This window comes from Alosa pseudoharengus, unplaced genomic scaffold (genome assembly GCF_046254945.1).
Source record: "Alosa pseudoharengus isolate Yale_2024_CS ecotype anadromous, Long Island Sound unplaced genomic scaffold, YU_APseudo_1.1 YU_APseudo_1.1_scf_16, whole genome shotgun sequence".
In the NCBI taxonomy this organism is placed as follows: Eukaryota; Metazoa; Chordata; class Actinopteri; order Clupeiformes; family Clupeidae; genus Alosa; species Alosa pseudoharengus.
The window spans coordinates 3,973,213-3,988,767 of NW_027468630.1; the positions used below are offsets into that span (position 1 = coordinate 3,973,213).

General features: G+C 42.1%; 1 protein-coding gene across 2 annotated transcripts in view; it reads right to left on the reverse strand.

The window, feature by feature from the left end:
- The window catches only part of glg1b (golgi glycoprotein 1b), a 43,940-nt gene extending 33,666 nt beyond the window's left edge, over positions 1-10,274 (reverse strand). For both annotated transcript variants that reach the window (XM_076286756.1, XM_076286755.1), the window contains exon 1: positions 9,957-10,274. In XM_076286756.1, coding sequence (XP_076142871.1) covers positions 9,957-10,250 — 294 coding nt within the window. In that variant the 5' untranslated portion in view covers positions 10,251-10,274. The remainder of the gene's footprint in view (positions 1-9,956) is intronic.
- Positions 10,275-15,555: the final 5,281 nt, after the last annotated feature.

Sequence of the window (15,555 nt, forward strand, 5' to 3'; positions counted from 1 at the left end):
CCTCCCCCCCGCTGTCCCGCGCTTGCTCTCCCTCTGTCTCTCTCCCTCTCCCTCTCTCCCTCTCCCTCTGTCTCTCTCCCTCTCTCTCCCTCCATCCCCCCCTCTCTCTCTCTCTCCCTCTAGCCTCCCCCTCTCCATCTCGCCTCCCCCTCTCTCCCTCTCTCCCTCCATCCCTCTCTCTCCCTCCATCCTCTCTCTCTCCCTCCATCCTCTCTCTCTCTCTCTAGCCTGCCCCTCTCTCCTGTCTTCTGCCCTCTTCCTTATTAGCAGTGCTGGATCAGCTGAAATTACACAAACACATGCTGATCCTTTTCCTTGCACTAATCACAGCTAGTTTTACAAAACTCAAGGCCTACAGTACAAAACATAATCTAACCTACTGAACAACAAGTCAACAACAATCAAAGATCTAAAGCCTTTATTTCCTCTGAGATGAAGGCACAGTGCTAATCTACTATAAGATCAGAGGAAATGGGTGTCAACAAGCTGAAAGAAACCTTCCTCAAATCATGTCACTTCCACATCCATCTTAGCCAGGGTTTTCCCATGCTGCCTAACGCGCGATTTTATTCACACTGCTAGGCAGTCTGGATTCTATGGACTTTGGTTCCTTCGTTGAGGTGAAAACAATCACAGAACGGAGGAAGGGCAGCAAGACGATGACAACACACCGAAGCCGTTATGAGCTACGTACAGGCGCATTTGATAGACATTCGTAGCGCCCAATAAACGGCTCTGGGCGTTCGTAAACCACAATTCAAATACGAGAAAATGAATGTCTAGTTCCCAGACCCCATCTCAATGAGATGAGGTCTGACGTTAGCCAGGCTACATCCATCTTAGGTCTTGCCATCTTTTATTGCCACTAGATATTAGGATGACAAGACACCTCCTACGTCAACAAGAGGACTCATCAATGTAAGAGACTGAGCTTCAATATAATGGCATAAAAGCACACATTAGACAGATAAAAAAAGATAATACATAGAGAATATTCTCAAAACATGTCTTAAAGTAGTTGTATTAAATTATATGCCAACATTAGGATATGCAGGCATGCTGCTTCAACAAACTTCAGAAGGCTGCTCTCCAGCCCTGGTTTTTGTAGTCATGAACGCTGATTAAAGCACTTGTCGCCTGACTGGACTAATTGCCTAATCCTTCCTTAAGAGGGAAACTAGCTGGGAAAAATACCCCAAACAACATCCTGACCAGGTCAAAGTGGCAATAGCTCCTAAGTTCACCCAACAGTTTGACAAGAAAGCTGAAGATCTGAAGTGACAGATACACTTGGGCAAACACACGCTACTGATAGCAAACGGGCTCTATTTGCGCAGACAAACACAAGTGAAATGCCACACCAGCAGTCCAGTCGGGCTTAACCACACACAGCTGTTGGCACATGGGCAACGCTCAGAGTCGGAGCCCCCCTACGGGAGCCTAATCCTGGCAGCGCTCCAGAAAGATCTAGGAGGGGTCGGACCTTGCTCCCAGCCCACACACTCAGACTCAACCTCGGCCAGTCGTGCTAGGAAGAAGTCACAATGCAGCGCAGGAGAGACAGAGCCCACACAGCCCACTTGGGGGGGGCTTGAGCAGAAATGTCACACACACCCATTTCCATTTCGCCCAAAATCCTCTTTCTGTAGCTACTAAGAGTGGTTCAATTTATGTTTCATGCCGCTCTGGCGCTTTTGAAGCCATGTGAAAAGGACGGCTGGGAAAATCCTTCGCTCCGTGCACATGGCTCAGCTCCTCATCTGCAGCCTGTTGCTGACGCTGGACGATGGAGCTCATTTAGCCCAAACCCCCCAGAGATGCACAGCTGTACTATGAGCGCCAACCAGATATTTACAGACCTTGGAACCAAACATGGCCTGCCACTACAATGGGACATACCAATTTGGCCACCCACAAGAGACATGCTCGGATGTTTCCTTTATGTGAATAACAGGATATCAGCGTCTCAGTGGGGATTGGGGGTGGGGGGCACAGGAAATCAGCTAAGTTTCCAGCAAAGTGGAAAATTACTGCTGAGGGGCCAGCTTTTATTGGCTGATCTTGGGCTGATCAGATCTTTGAGTATGTAAGTTATGGACGCAACAATAGACTGGAGAAAAACATAACATTGGCAATGACCAGTCTTTTTCTGCTCTACCAATATTAGTAAGTATCCTAGTTCTGGTGATGGGATTGCTCCTAAATTCAAAATTCAGGGAGGACATTTGAAGATCATTCAAATGCAAAAGATCATCCACTCCCACAGAAAACATGGGACCACAAAGGGCTCCAACACCATATGCAATTCCAACGTTTTCCCTCCCAAGTGCACAACAGCCTCCTCCTCACACAGTTGCATCCTTAAGCGTTGACACCATCTGCAAGGGATAGCTTCAGGCGGAACCTGCCAAGGCTTCTTCCTTTCCCCAGAACGGAGGGATTCCACAGAGGGGACAAAATCTAGGACACACCCAGATGAGCCCATCACCAGATGGGAAAGGAGGAGGACCACCACCCCTTCAAACCATAATGTGTTGCGGGGATCCCTAGCCTAAAGGCTCATTTATACTCAAATTTTAAAATAGAAATGAACACGGACAGAGCCTTCTGGTCGTACTCTGTGTTGGTTGTGTCATCATGTCTCATTGTATGAAATAGAAGTATTCATTTTTGTATGAAGAGAGAACATAAACAGCTCTACAGCATGATGTCCAATTACCAACGTCTACAGGTGGTGAGAAGGGGGCGGTAGGCCATCCCACGAGATGGAGGTCATGTAGGCAGCCAGCTGTTCAGTGGTTAAAGTGCCATCCACATGCAGGATCGTTCCTCCATAAACTAGGCTGCAGTACAAGAAAACACGGCTTTGTGCCAAGCTATTAAGAGCATCATTCACGTTGTTTATTAGGAGCAATTAATCAGTTATTCTCCACTTCATTAAGAGTCCCTCAATGGCTCAAAGTGTCACCTCAAAGAGTACAATTACTTTCCGATAAAGACACGGTTGGGAGTACAATGTTAGCTTTTGGATGCAGTAACATTACTTGAGCCGCCACACCCATGGAGATGGTCAGTGTTGTGGAAACAAAGCAGCTGCGCTCAGGCCAAAGAAATGCTCCAGTCTTTTAGTACTGCTCATTCCAGTAGTTAAGTAGAGACCAGGGAAGGGAAGAGAAAGAGAGACCAAAAGAAAAAAAAAAATGTATGAAAGGAAAACTATGCACTGAAAAAAGAAAGCGAGAGAACTCACCAAAAATAAATGTACACTGAACAGCCTTTTGGAACTCATCTGTGTATTTTTCTTGCAGAGGTCTCCTGATACTAAAGGTTTATCAGGCCTTTTCAGGATTTGGTCAAATTTTTTGCTCTTCATTTCACTCACTTTGAATCTAGACAGAGCCAAAGCCTTGGGGCTGCTTACACAGGGGAAGTAGCACAACTCTGCACGGTTTTCCTAAATCACACAAAAAGAATGCAAACACAGCACTCTGCCACTACAAATGAACCTGCCTGAACTGTTCCCTCTGTGTGTTTTGTCTAAATCCTCCACCACTGAACAAAGGACCAACCACGCTGGGTTTGGGTAGGGGTATGGTTCTTCTCTCCTTTAAAACTAAGAAAAGAACATTTCATTAGTGATTATGTGGTCAGACAGTTAGAGATTAAAAGAGCAAGGGGTGAGAGCCTGCCCTGAAAATGGACTCCCGTTTGAAAGGGTAATATGTGCAAGTCGAGCACAGGAAATCGACTTTTGCCTCAGAGAGCAATTAAGAGGCTGGAATCATTGCATGTCAGGAGAGGTTTTATCTGACCATACCAATAAAGGCTTGAAGTGTGAGAAGAGGCTCTGGAGCAAGACTCTGGCCTGGGAGGGGCACTGGAGTCTGGGGTGCATCGCGCACACACACACACACACACACACACACACACACACACACACACACACACACACACACACACACACACACACACACACACACACACACACACACACACACACACACACACACGATAACAGCAAATGTTTAATTAGCAGTGGTGGGGGGAAAACAAATGAGACTCCAAACAGGAAAGTTAGGAGGCAGAGCTCTTCATGTGTAGGGAGCCTTGTAGTATTGAGTGCAATCCATACCACAGCATCGATAAAGCTGCCCAGAGGATGAGCAAGTGGGTGCCTGCCTGGCATCTCTAAAAGAAAGATAGCAAACGACTGACCTCAAAAATGACATGTCTGTCTCAACATCCTTTTTGATGACTGGAGACTGACAAAAGATGAAAAGGCCACTTGAAAAACAAAACATGCCAAATGTATGTGTGGACGCCAAATATTGCCTCAGGACTTGGCATTGACACATTCCAATGCATACTTCATCACTGGTCTGCTGTAATATTTATTTTAACTCTTTAAATGCCAACCACAATAGGGATGTATAACTACAGCCACAATAACAAACTAGTTCTATTCTAGGCTGCTGACTGCTTTGTTCCTGTCCTTCGTGATAAAATGTAAGAAGGCATGCAATACTGGTCGGCTCCTCCCTAGTCGTTCTCTTTATCGGACTTAGCCTTTTTCTTTGCCGAGATGGAGATGGATCTCTGGCAGGCTGTGTTGAGTGGGAGGCCTTATCTGGCTCAGCCCCACAAAGCCATCAATCCTCGGGTGCGAGGGGGAGCACTGCGACCGCAAGATAACACAGAAATATCACAACACAGACAACTGCATCTTTATCCTAAAGTGCCCTTTCACCAGGGGCTGAATATATCAGTAGTTCTCAGCACTTGGTGCTGCTAAGTACAGGCCAAGTTCTCCTTCTGGCAGCTGGGTTTATTTAGAACCTGTGGTAGCTCGTGTATATTATTGGGAAAAGGAGTAAACTAAAGAGATGTGAACATTTTAGCTTTCTGACCAAAAAAAACAAAACATTTTTTCAATTCTAGCCTTGGCCCACAATGTATCAATTGTGCGAGTTGCATTAAACTCAACAAATTCATTTTACATATAGGCTATTTATATACTTCACTATATCAGCCATTTTCATACCCTTTTGTACAAAGAGAGTGGCACTCAAGAGAGCACACGACACTGGAAATTAAATAAAAGTGAAATATTTAAAATAAAACCTAATGATACCCGCCCAGCACTGGCAACGACTTTGATTGACAGAGTACCCAAACACTGTTAAAAGACCGGCGCTGTCACGTCTCAATTTTCTCCAATGTGATTAAAAAGCACATTACATTTCAAAGAGCAACTGCAAAGCCATAGCCTAACCTCATTTCACACCTTCTGTGGACTCCTACGCAAGCCAGTGAGTCTGTAATCATGCAAATGGACATGGTGGCAGCATTTGCACATATTAAGATGGTTCAGCCGGGTGCAAGCTGCGCAAGGACATCTCAGTAAAGTCAGCGTTGCTTTTCCTCGAGCCAAAATAAAAGCGTTGTTGTGATGTCTTCCCTTTTGCTTTTGTGGCTGCCATGCATCGTTAGTCAGATTGAGGTCCCAATGTCCCTCGTCACTCAAGTTTGCACTCTGTGATCAAAAGCAGAGTAGAAATCACTGAGCAAAACATTTATAAATCATTCAGGGAGATCCGCCTTTTACACCTGTTTCTCATCAGTGGAACACGGGAACAGCCAACTCAAAGCGCTGGGGCACAATTAAAGATTCGCACCCTTACATTGCGTTTGGACATTTTCCCCCCCAAAATTAGGCCTACCTGCCCATCTGCCAAGAACTGATGAAACCAGAAACCGCTTCCTTTTTCCTTCTTTTCCCCAACTCAAGCCCAGCTCCTCCCTTGCAGATGAAAGCCCAGAGATACTAGTCATGATGACACATCGGCATTTTCTGCCAGGAGCACAGGCCCCATTACAGGAACTCAAGAGCTCAGGGTTTGGCCCACAACAGCGAGCTCTAAGAGCCAGGGTTTGGCCCACAACAGCGAGCTCTAAGTGAAGCTGCTTCACTCCGTTCTGTTCTGCACTGCTCTTAAAAACATGTTCTTGCAGGCAAGGTGATGGGCCCAGGGTAAAAGGATTACGGAGGTACGCCAGGTGATAACAACAGGCCCTCTTTACTGATCGAGAACAACCTGCTGTCAGGGAAAAGGGGGGGGGGGGGGGTCCACAAAGAAACACTTTTATGGCTGGGATTCAGTCGCTCGGTCCCATCTGTGACCAATTTATGTGCTTATCAAACACAGTTACAGCAGGCACGGGCACACACACAGACCTGTCATTCAGACACAATGGAGAGATACACAGCATACAGTAGTAAACTGATGTGGCTGATAAATGCAGCAAATCCTTCTATTTCTTCGCCTCATGAATATTTTCCTCTCTCACACACACACCATCGTAACAGCAACACATCCGTCACGGTCTTCATCTGGGTGACGACAACCCTGAGACAACTACTAGTCCATTGAGGGCACCTGCTCAAAATGCAAATGGAAAGATGGAGAGGAGTGCCCTGCTGCCAGACACTGACACATCACAGCTGCGTCTCAAGCTGCCCGTCTCCCTCCCCTATCCATGGCCAGAGAGTGGCCAATCTACTTGCCTGGGGGGGGGGAGACAGAGAGAGAGAGAGAGAGAGAGAGAGAGAGAGAGAGAGAGAGAGAGAGAGAGAGAGAGAGAGAGAAAGAGAGAAAGAGAGAGAGACAGAGACAGAAAGAGAGAAAGAGAGAAAGAGAGAGAGAGAAAGAGAGAAAGAGAGAGAGAGAAAGAGAGAAAGACAGAGACAGAGACAGAAAGAGAGAAAGAGAGAAAAAGAGAGAGAGAGAGAGAGAGAGAGAGAGAGAGAGGAGAGAGATTTATAGATGCCATTTCCCTCCTCACAAGGCCACAGCTGTTCCAGAGTTGTGCTAAAGTAATTATTCTAATCATTAGAGCTTTCCTCAAAGCCCAAATCACAAGAGTCCCTCCCAATTTAAATAAATGGCTAACTTCCAAAGGCAGTGGCGTAATAATTAAAAGAGAGGACTTGCTAGATGAAAAACAGAGAGAGAGAAAAAAAGACTCAGACTGAGGTACCTGCTGAAACTTAACCACGTGTATCTTTCAGTCTTCACCAGTCATCAAAAAATGTGCAAGAAAAAAAAAAAGCACCCAGTGGTGAGCAGTTTGACAGGTAGTGGAGAGGTTTTTTTTTTGCCCAAGCCTTCAAATCTACACAAACAAAATACCCAACCAAATTCTCCAAAAAGTCACCACCACACAATCACTAGCAGGATGTGCTACCACCAGCAAGAGCCAATCAAACCCCTTTGTGACATGATGGGTACATTCCCTCCCTGCAGATCTGTTTGAAATTAACTCAGCACAGAGACAGTGCTCTTCACAATGTGAACATGATAGACCCACTAACCAGAGACTCCATACACCTCATCTGGCAGCCCTCTTAATACTCTCAATACAAGACAAGAGACACAGACACAGGGATCATGAGGGGCAATTTTGCAGAGATGAAAGGAGTACATCCAACTGCATCACAGAGAAGAGAGGGAGAGGAGGAAAGAGGCAAGAGGCTGGACTTACTAAATGGGTCATGAGGCTTATCAGTGCACATAATAGGCCTCTTTTCTGACAGAGCTGTCTGAATTGTCCCAAAGGTGCATGAAATAAGCTGCCGGGGAGAGGAGCTCCCTTCTTGTAATGAGAGACGTATGCCATGGCATTACAAAGCCAACGCGACAGAGGGATGCAGTGTGTGGCCATTGCGTGGACCCAGGCGGCCAGCGGGCCACGTGAGTTGACCTTATGACAGGGAGGCCAGGCAGTGTAGAGGGGACTAATCAGACTACAACCAGCAACCCCTGTTTCATAGTAACATTTAAGAACACTTGATAATTCAGGCTCTCAAAATGCTGTCCTAGGACTTGAATTAGTTCCACATGGGAGATGAGTCTTTGCCCTTATGCATGCATTATGAAATGCCTACAATGTGCCTAGACAAGAACTTCAGTCTGATGGTGAAAAGGGGGGTGGGGCTATAAATCCTTCAGTTCCACACATTCCATAACCAATACTTTAATTAGGCATTTCAAATCTCATGGTAAACCATTCTGACCACAACCAAACAAACAGAACCATGACACTGGATCAATTTATAACATGAAATTGAAATAAATTCCTTCATCAGCAAAAAAAAAAAAAGAGAAGGAAACATAGTGTCAAAATAGTCATAATGTTCTAGAACTACTAAAAACAAAGAAAGTGGTAAAACAGTAAACAAGGGAAAGAGGTGGTTTCAAATAGGCACTGTATACAGGCTGGGCATCATCATGCTTAGAGGGAACCCTAAAGGAATCTTCTGAGCATGTTTGAGAAATGAAAGTCCTACAAAGAGTGCTTCCATTATGAAACAGCTAAACCAACATGCCATGTATGAGATGGAGTTGGGATGCCGTGGCAACAAGTCAACCAAAATGCCTCCTTAAGTACAATACTTCCTTTCTTACTACAAACACACAGCCCATATAGTACAAGGCTGGCTTTCAGAAAGTCATCACAAGCAAATAATGAGCAAGATGTCAACAAGCCCAATCGCCAACATTTAAATTACTTTGGGCTATGCTGGGCACATATACCAAATGGGCTATGCTGGGCCCTTAATACCATATTACCAAATGGCACTGGGTAGCCTAACTGCAAAAGTAGAACTGCAAATAAAAAGTAAGGAGTCTGCATGATCCTTTATCTTTTCAAGGCAACAAACGGGGGAAAATGTGTCAGTCTATAATGGTTCAGTAAACAGGAGACCACATCAAAGAAAACCAGAGAAACATTAATCACGATGCTATCCAAGGAAGCCAATAAGTCACCTTTATAAAAAACACCACTTATTTGATGCCATAAACAAAAAATAGGCTAAATAGCAGCAGTCTTGAGAGCTTGATACAAATGTTTATTGTCAATCTAGAATACCTATATCAAACTTGACCAGCTATGGCTGGTTGAGCTTTTAGAACAGTTAATATATTAAGGTCTGTTTTCGCGTTATCTTTGGTAATAAACCAGCTAAGCCCGACTAAAATCTAGCTTGATTTTTAGCTGGTTTATAAAGAAGGAGTAGCCTAAGCTAGGCTACACCATCACCTGCAAGTTAACAGCACAACCTATCATGAACAAAAAAACGTCATGGACCAGAGTGGTAAAAATCTGGCAATGAGAAATGATGGTCAACCCATTTGCAATCAGACAATCCACAACATTCAAAGTATTCGTAATTTACAAACGTTAGCAAACTATATGTCGGAAAGCCTGCGAGCAGCAACGCAACATTGCACTTGAATGTTTTGGTGTTAACACCTTCAACGTTGAGGAGCCTAATGTTAACGTTGACTGAAGTTGCTGCAGGTTAATTGTAATGTTGTAACGTTGTCCTAACTACCTATAATGTCAGTTAAGGTTACAACCTAAACTAAGTGTTAACATTTCAGCAGCATGGAACAAAAAACTAACGTTACAATGTCCATCATACTTAACAACCTGAAGATGACACGCAAGACAAAAACTCTTAACGTTGCTACATAGTGTCTAGTAGTTGAATAATTCGTGTTTACCTGAGGCTACTTCGTTGTCGCATCAAGTTAACCAAGCTTCCCAAGTTAACCGAGCCAGCATCGCGCTGACAAGTTATTTGGTGACATGTACACATGTGTTAAGAAACCTTAACTTAAAAGGGGAGCTATCTGTTAACTGGCAACGAAATATCGTATTAAGGAAACCAAAGCAATACATTTCTTCCTATTCGCTAAGTTACCAAGCCAGTAAGCTAGCTCGCTAGTTAGCTTCTTGACTTCGCGAGTAAGCGACCCGCTTGCTAACGTACTTCGCCAATATTAACTTAGCTAGCTAGCGCGTCTAGTTATTTCCTGTCATCCACGATGACTGTTGGCACACCCATAATTTTCCCAAGACACGTACCATACACAGGAATTCTTTCTTACCTCTTTCCTATCCTGTAGACACTCCAACACAGCCAAATTATTGGGCCAATGTTTTTTCGGACAAAGCCGGGTAATGTCTTCCCGGCAGGCCTCTTCATCGGCCAGCTTCCAACTGGTGCTCCTGCGAAGCTGTGAGGCCGCTGCAGGAGGAATATTTCCACTTTTGAGTGGTTGGTGTGGAAGACCAACTTCGTTTCCTAAGCTGGTAAGAGATTTCAATCCATTAATGGAACACACACACAACGCCATGGACATCAATAGCAAGAGCAGCTGCACACGTCTACACGCCGCCATCTTCGGGTAAATTGTTACAGACAGAACTGTGCAGCAGCGGTACGCCACTCCTGTTTAAACGCCTGCGTGCGCCTTGTGGGCAGTCTGGGTTATAGTCGTCTAGCGGTTACAGACAGACCGGTTGTAATGTGTGGAAGAGGAACGAAGGATTTTTATGTTATCCGTGATAACATACTAAGACAGGCATTCTTGACATGTTATGATTATGTTATGTTATGACATGTTAAGTCTTTTTATCCTTTAGAACATAGTTACTTGGTCATAACTAAAAATGTTCATGGTCATCGAAAACTTTGTAGACTAATTTTGACTTGGCCTATTGACTGCATTAAAAAGTAGCCTACGTTGCCGGTTTATTTTGAAACGTACAATGGCGTTCTAATATTTCTTAATTATTTCATACAGGCGATAGCTCTGGGCTATTCATAATTCACAATTCATATCACACATTGAGATCCTCGTTTCCTCGTTTTTAGTAGACCTAATTCCAGATTGATCACAAGTGCCCCAATAATAGGCCTAGGCCTAAACTTGAAGACCTGCATCCATGTCCTAGGTTGGAAGAATGATCAGCCCATCTATGATCTGCCCGATCTGTCAACTTTGAAATTAGAGGGAGAGCAGATAGCTAACAAACGTTCAGAAAAAGTCCTGTTGGCAAATTTGAGGAAAAGTCGGCAAAGGGGCTATTTCACACAATTTGAGGGTGCTGAATTCAAATATTTTGTTTACCAAGCTCAATTTTGAGTTTTAAGCTTGCTAATTAGCATAATTAGCATAATTCACATACTTTTTGGTTTTGCCATCAGATATCATAGGAATTGCAAAAAATAAGTCATTAATATACTCTTTATGTATCAGATATGTTGTCGGACAGGACAGGAATTACCCCAATGACCCTCAAGTAGCAAATGAAAATAAGCTAAAATTAAAATATAAATTGAAATAATAGCTAAAATTCAGTATGACGTTTAGAAGCAAAATAGATTCCTTGATAATAAATTGATAGAATAGTAGGTGACTGCTCATTTTTCTGTAGAAAGTACTTCACTAACTATTATGAACAGTTGTCAGTCTTTACAGAGGATTTACACTGTATTTATTTTACTGTAAAGGTGCTCTGGTGCTCTTTCCTATCATTCAAATCCCAGCCATGCAAAAAAATGGAAGAGTGTGCATGTTTGAGGGTTGCTGAAGAGTGCTATGGAGATTGCATTATTTGCAAATAAAAATAAAATTTAGACAAGATATCCTTTATAGTGCAACAAAAAGAAACATTCTCCAGTGCATCATTACTGCATATGATTCTGAAAGGGAAGTGGACCTATAGGACAAATCCTCAGCTATACATTAATAACTGATTAATGTCCCTGTACTGTAGCTATTGCAGATAGCAATGGTTATTTGTGAAGTGGAAATAAGTCATCCTCACTTAAGTGCTGTCTAGCAATGTGGAATGTTCAGTATAGTGATTAGTATTAGTTATGTCTTTAGGGCACCCATCTGACTGCAGCACATTAAAGAAGTATGCAGGAAAGTTTGTAAGAAACTTTTGTATTGTTATTTGGTATTTGTTATGTGGTAGCAAATGATGTTGACTATCAAAGAAATAGACCTAATGTAGGAATGCACACAGATATTGCAACAGATACTCTCAGCCCAATCCAAACTTTTCTCATCTGTTGTTCCTTGTTGGTGGAACACACTGCCAGTTCCTACAAGGGCAGGGTCATCCCTCTCCATTTTCAAAAAACTCCTGAAGACCCAGCTCTTTAGAGAACATATCCTCTCATAGCACCACTTACAACAAGTCTTGCTGATCCTAGCACTTACCATCTGTCTTGAACTGACACTCAACTGTTTAAAAACAGCACTCACTGATGCACTTATTCTTACTGTACTCTACCGTTTTTAAATTGTCCTAAAATTGTTGAGAGAATTGCTTTAAAACGTAACTGTTACCATGTTGTTAGTCGCTTTGGTTAAAAATGCGTCAGCCAAATGTAATGTAATAATGGTGTAGGCCTATCTGATTAAGACCCAAAGAGTGGTTGAAATGTACTTATTAAATTACACTGGAGCAAAGAAGACCATCTTCACTTTTTTCCCTTTGCAACTGTCAAAGAAATCCCTTAAAAACAGGAAGGCCTAGGGTAGCCTACATCAGATGGCCTAAAGATTAGGCTCTTCTGAATAGCATTAAGTGATTTGCATGTAGTAATTTGAACACTGACCTTGATCTAGCCTACTTTGGCTATTTAAAGGTAATTTATTGCCAAAACATCGCACAATATAAATGAGCTATAACAAACAATAAAGGACTTAATCACACACAAACTACTATTTTATCTGACTACAAAAATAATAATTATGTAGGAAGTTTAGAAGTTTGAAACCCAGAATTGACCAAAAGTGCACCAAATTCAACATAAATGACTCAATACACTTGGAGGAGGCCTGCGTCCTTTCTTTTCCAGATATTTTAGGATTTCGATATCGCTTCAGTATCGAGTATCAAGATATTTATGGCAGGTATTGTATCGAAGTCATAATTTTGGTATCATGACAACACTATGCCACTCTGTTTTCTAGATGTTGAGGATCGGAGGCTCTACCACCAACAAGTGATGCTGCTCAATGGCATATTAGAAGAGCACATTATCAAGCTCTAGTATAGAGGCAAGCACACATACCAAATCCAGTGTTACTAGAAGTAAAATGTTTTTTACTTGACGGTTGTTGCTGACGGTAGATGCAGTTCTGCATTAGGCTTATTCCCGCTATCTAAGTTCATATGTACTGTAGGATATATTCTGAGTTGAAGGTTATCTGTGCAATTTGTTATTGTGATGAAATGCATTAAACACCACGAGTGACTCACTATGTTAGCAATAAAAATATGGTTGTGTTTTGATTAGAATTTCCGAGTTTATTACATGTTAACTGTAATCATGTTCCCATTAAATACGTTAATAAACTATAGTATGGCTTCTTTAATGCTCAAACATGTATTTAGAGACCACTTTTATTTGGTTTTAGTGATTACTTTTGAAATCAACCCAATTTAGGGAAAAATAAGCAAAAATAATCGCTATTTTATGTTAAAATGCTGATTATGCGGCTTAGAACTCAGAATTGAGCTTGGTAAACAAAATATTCAGAATCAGCACCCTCAAATTAGGTAAGAAGGGTGGTTTACCAACTTTTCCTCAAATTTGCCATCAGAAGTCCTCTTCTGTGAAGCTGCTCTCCCTCTAAATAGCCTATTATTATATGCGTTTGTGAGCTCGCGCGTGCGTCCATGTGTGTGAAAGACAGAACAAAAGCCTATTGTAATAAAGCGGTTTTGTTTAAACGTATCTACTTCAAATTTTTAAGTGACCGTTTGACATATGACTTGCTTTGATCTGGGCTTCCTGCATTTTAAGTGCACTCTCACTGTAGCCTAACGCCCCTGCAACATTCTGACAGCAATGACAGTTTGGGTCACTGGCAGCTTTCCAGTGCAATGGTGCCACAAGGATTTAGTGAAATCAGGCAGTGGATTAGCCAATTAAGCATTTCACTGTGACCTACTGGGCAGCCAATTGTGTCAGTGATTTATGCAATCTAAAAAAACTTATGGAGGACATGAACCTGCCTCTGAGTGGGGAGGTGGAGGAAAACAAAGGGTTTCTTCTATATTTTAACTGCAGTAATTTAACAGGCATTTTGTAAGTTCATGACATCTTCTGAAGGCACCACAGCATTCATAAAAATATCAGAAATGTTTAACCTTTGATCTGAACCAGGACTTCCTACTGTACATAGGCTGGCAATAGTGCAAACCACTAAATGGTTCAATTAAGCTCTTCCCCTAAATGTATAATTTCAATACTGTATAGTCATACAATCAGTGTAATTAAATAATAGACTACAGTGGATGAGACAGTCATGACTCATTTTCAGGATTTATCACCACTCCATCTCGATGTATTGTTGTTGTTTGAATGCCAATGAAGCAATACCATCTTCTCACCTGTATTATCGGCTTAGTAAGGCAGAGGAGGGAAACGACCCCCATGCTTTAGGGACATTTGGCTTCTGTTTTCAATTGAACACAATTACTTATCTGCTAAAACAGCAGCGTGTTTTTTTTTTTTTTTAATTATTAACTGGTTTACTCACCCCAGGAAGTCCCTGTTCAGACACAAAGGCCATGTTTGTTTTGTGAAGGTGTGAATGTATGGGTTCTCTGGCGTTCAGTAACCATTTTTGTTTCTAGTCAAATATAATACCATGTGAAAAACAGTAGAAGTAATTTGTGTTGTTGTATACACACCCATCTCCTGTTCTCACAGCAAGAATACTTGTCACAGTAAAATACTGCCTTATTCCATTCTTATGCAGACATTGCATAAGATATTGTGGTACATATATTTCAACAAATAAATGTGTCACTAGTATGTTTGTATGTGTAAAGACTAAGTGGTCCTCTGTGGTCCACTGTTTTGAAGGCAATTTATTATTTTATTATTATAATTATTATCTTTCTGACTTTAAGTTCATTGTGGATGTTCATTAGAAATGCAGTAGTCCACATGGTGGCAATTCATTGCACAAATATCCATGTCCCTGAACTATGTATATCTTACAGTGACTGTGGAATAAATGGTGCATTGTCACTTAACAATATTTATTAGTACATTTGGCTGTGGAGACAGTGGAAGTGATGTGAACCTACCAGGCTACTTCAAAAGAATGTCCATTGAATATAGCAATAAACAACCTGAAGATGTTTCTTAAGTTTAGGAGTGCTAAAATGAATGCTGGCTAATATTAGCTTTGATTCCCTATTTCAACATTACATTTTGGCCATAAAATCATTAGCTTTCTAACATTAGAGCTAGTTAAACTTGAACGCTATTTGCCTTGATATTACTGTTGATATTAGGTTCCATGGATTTCCCCTGTCAAGTACACTAGATGCGCTGTTGACATATGAATAAGAGGCCTACATGGTGTCTTTTGTATGTTTACTGTGCCCAAAACACACTACGTTTGGTGCAGTGCGCATGTGAGTGAAAATAAATGAGTAGAAAAGCAGCAACACATGAGCAGCCTACTGTAACAAGATGTTGGTGCATTTCTGAAATTGTAAACATTCTCAAGTAATAGTGAAAAGCAGTTTGGAATCAGCTTACTCCTATTGGGAAAATTATGGTGCCTCCTCCAGCATGTGGTGCTCTATACACAACACGTGATGTCTTGGTTGATCCAACATTACAGTAGGGTGATTCATTCCAGGCAGTTTGTGATTGCACTG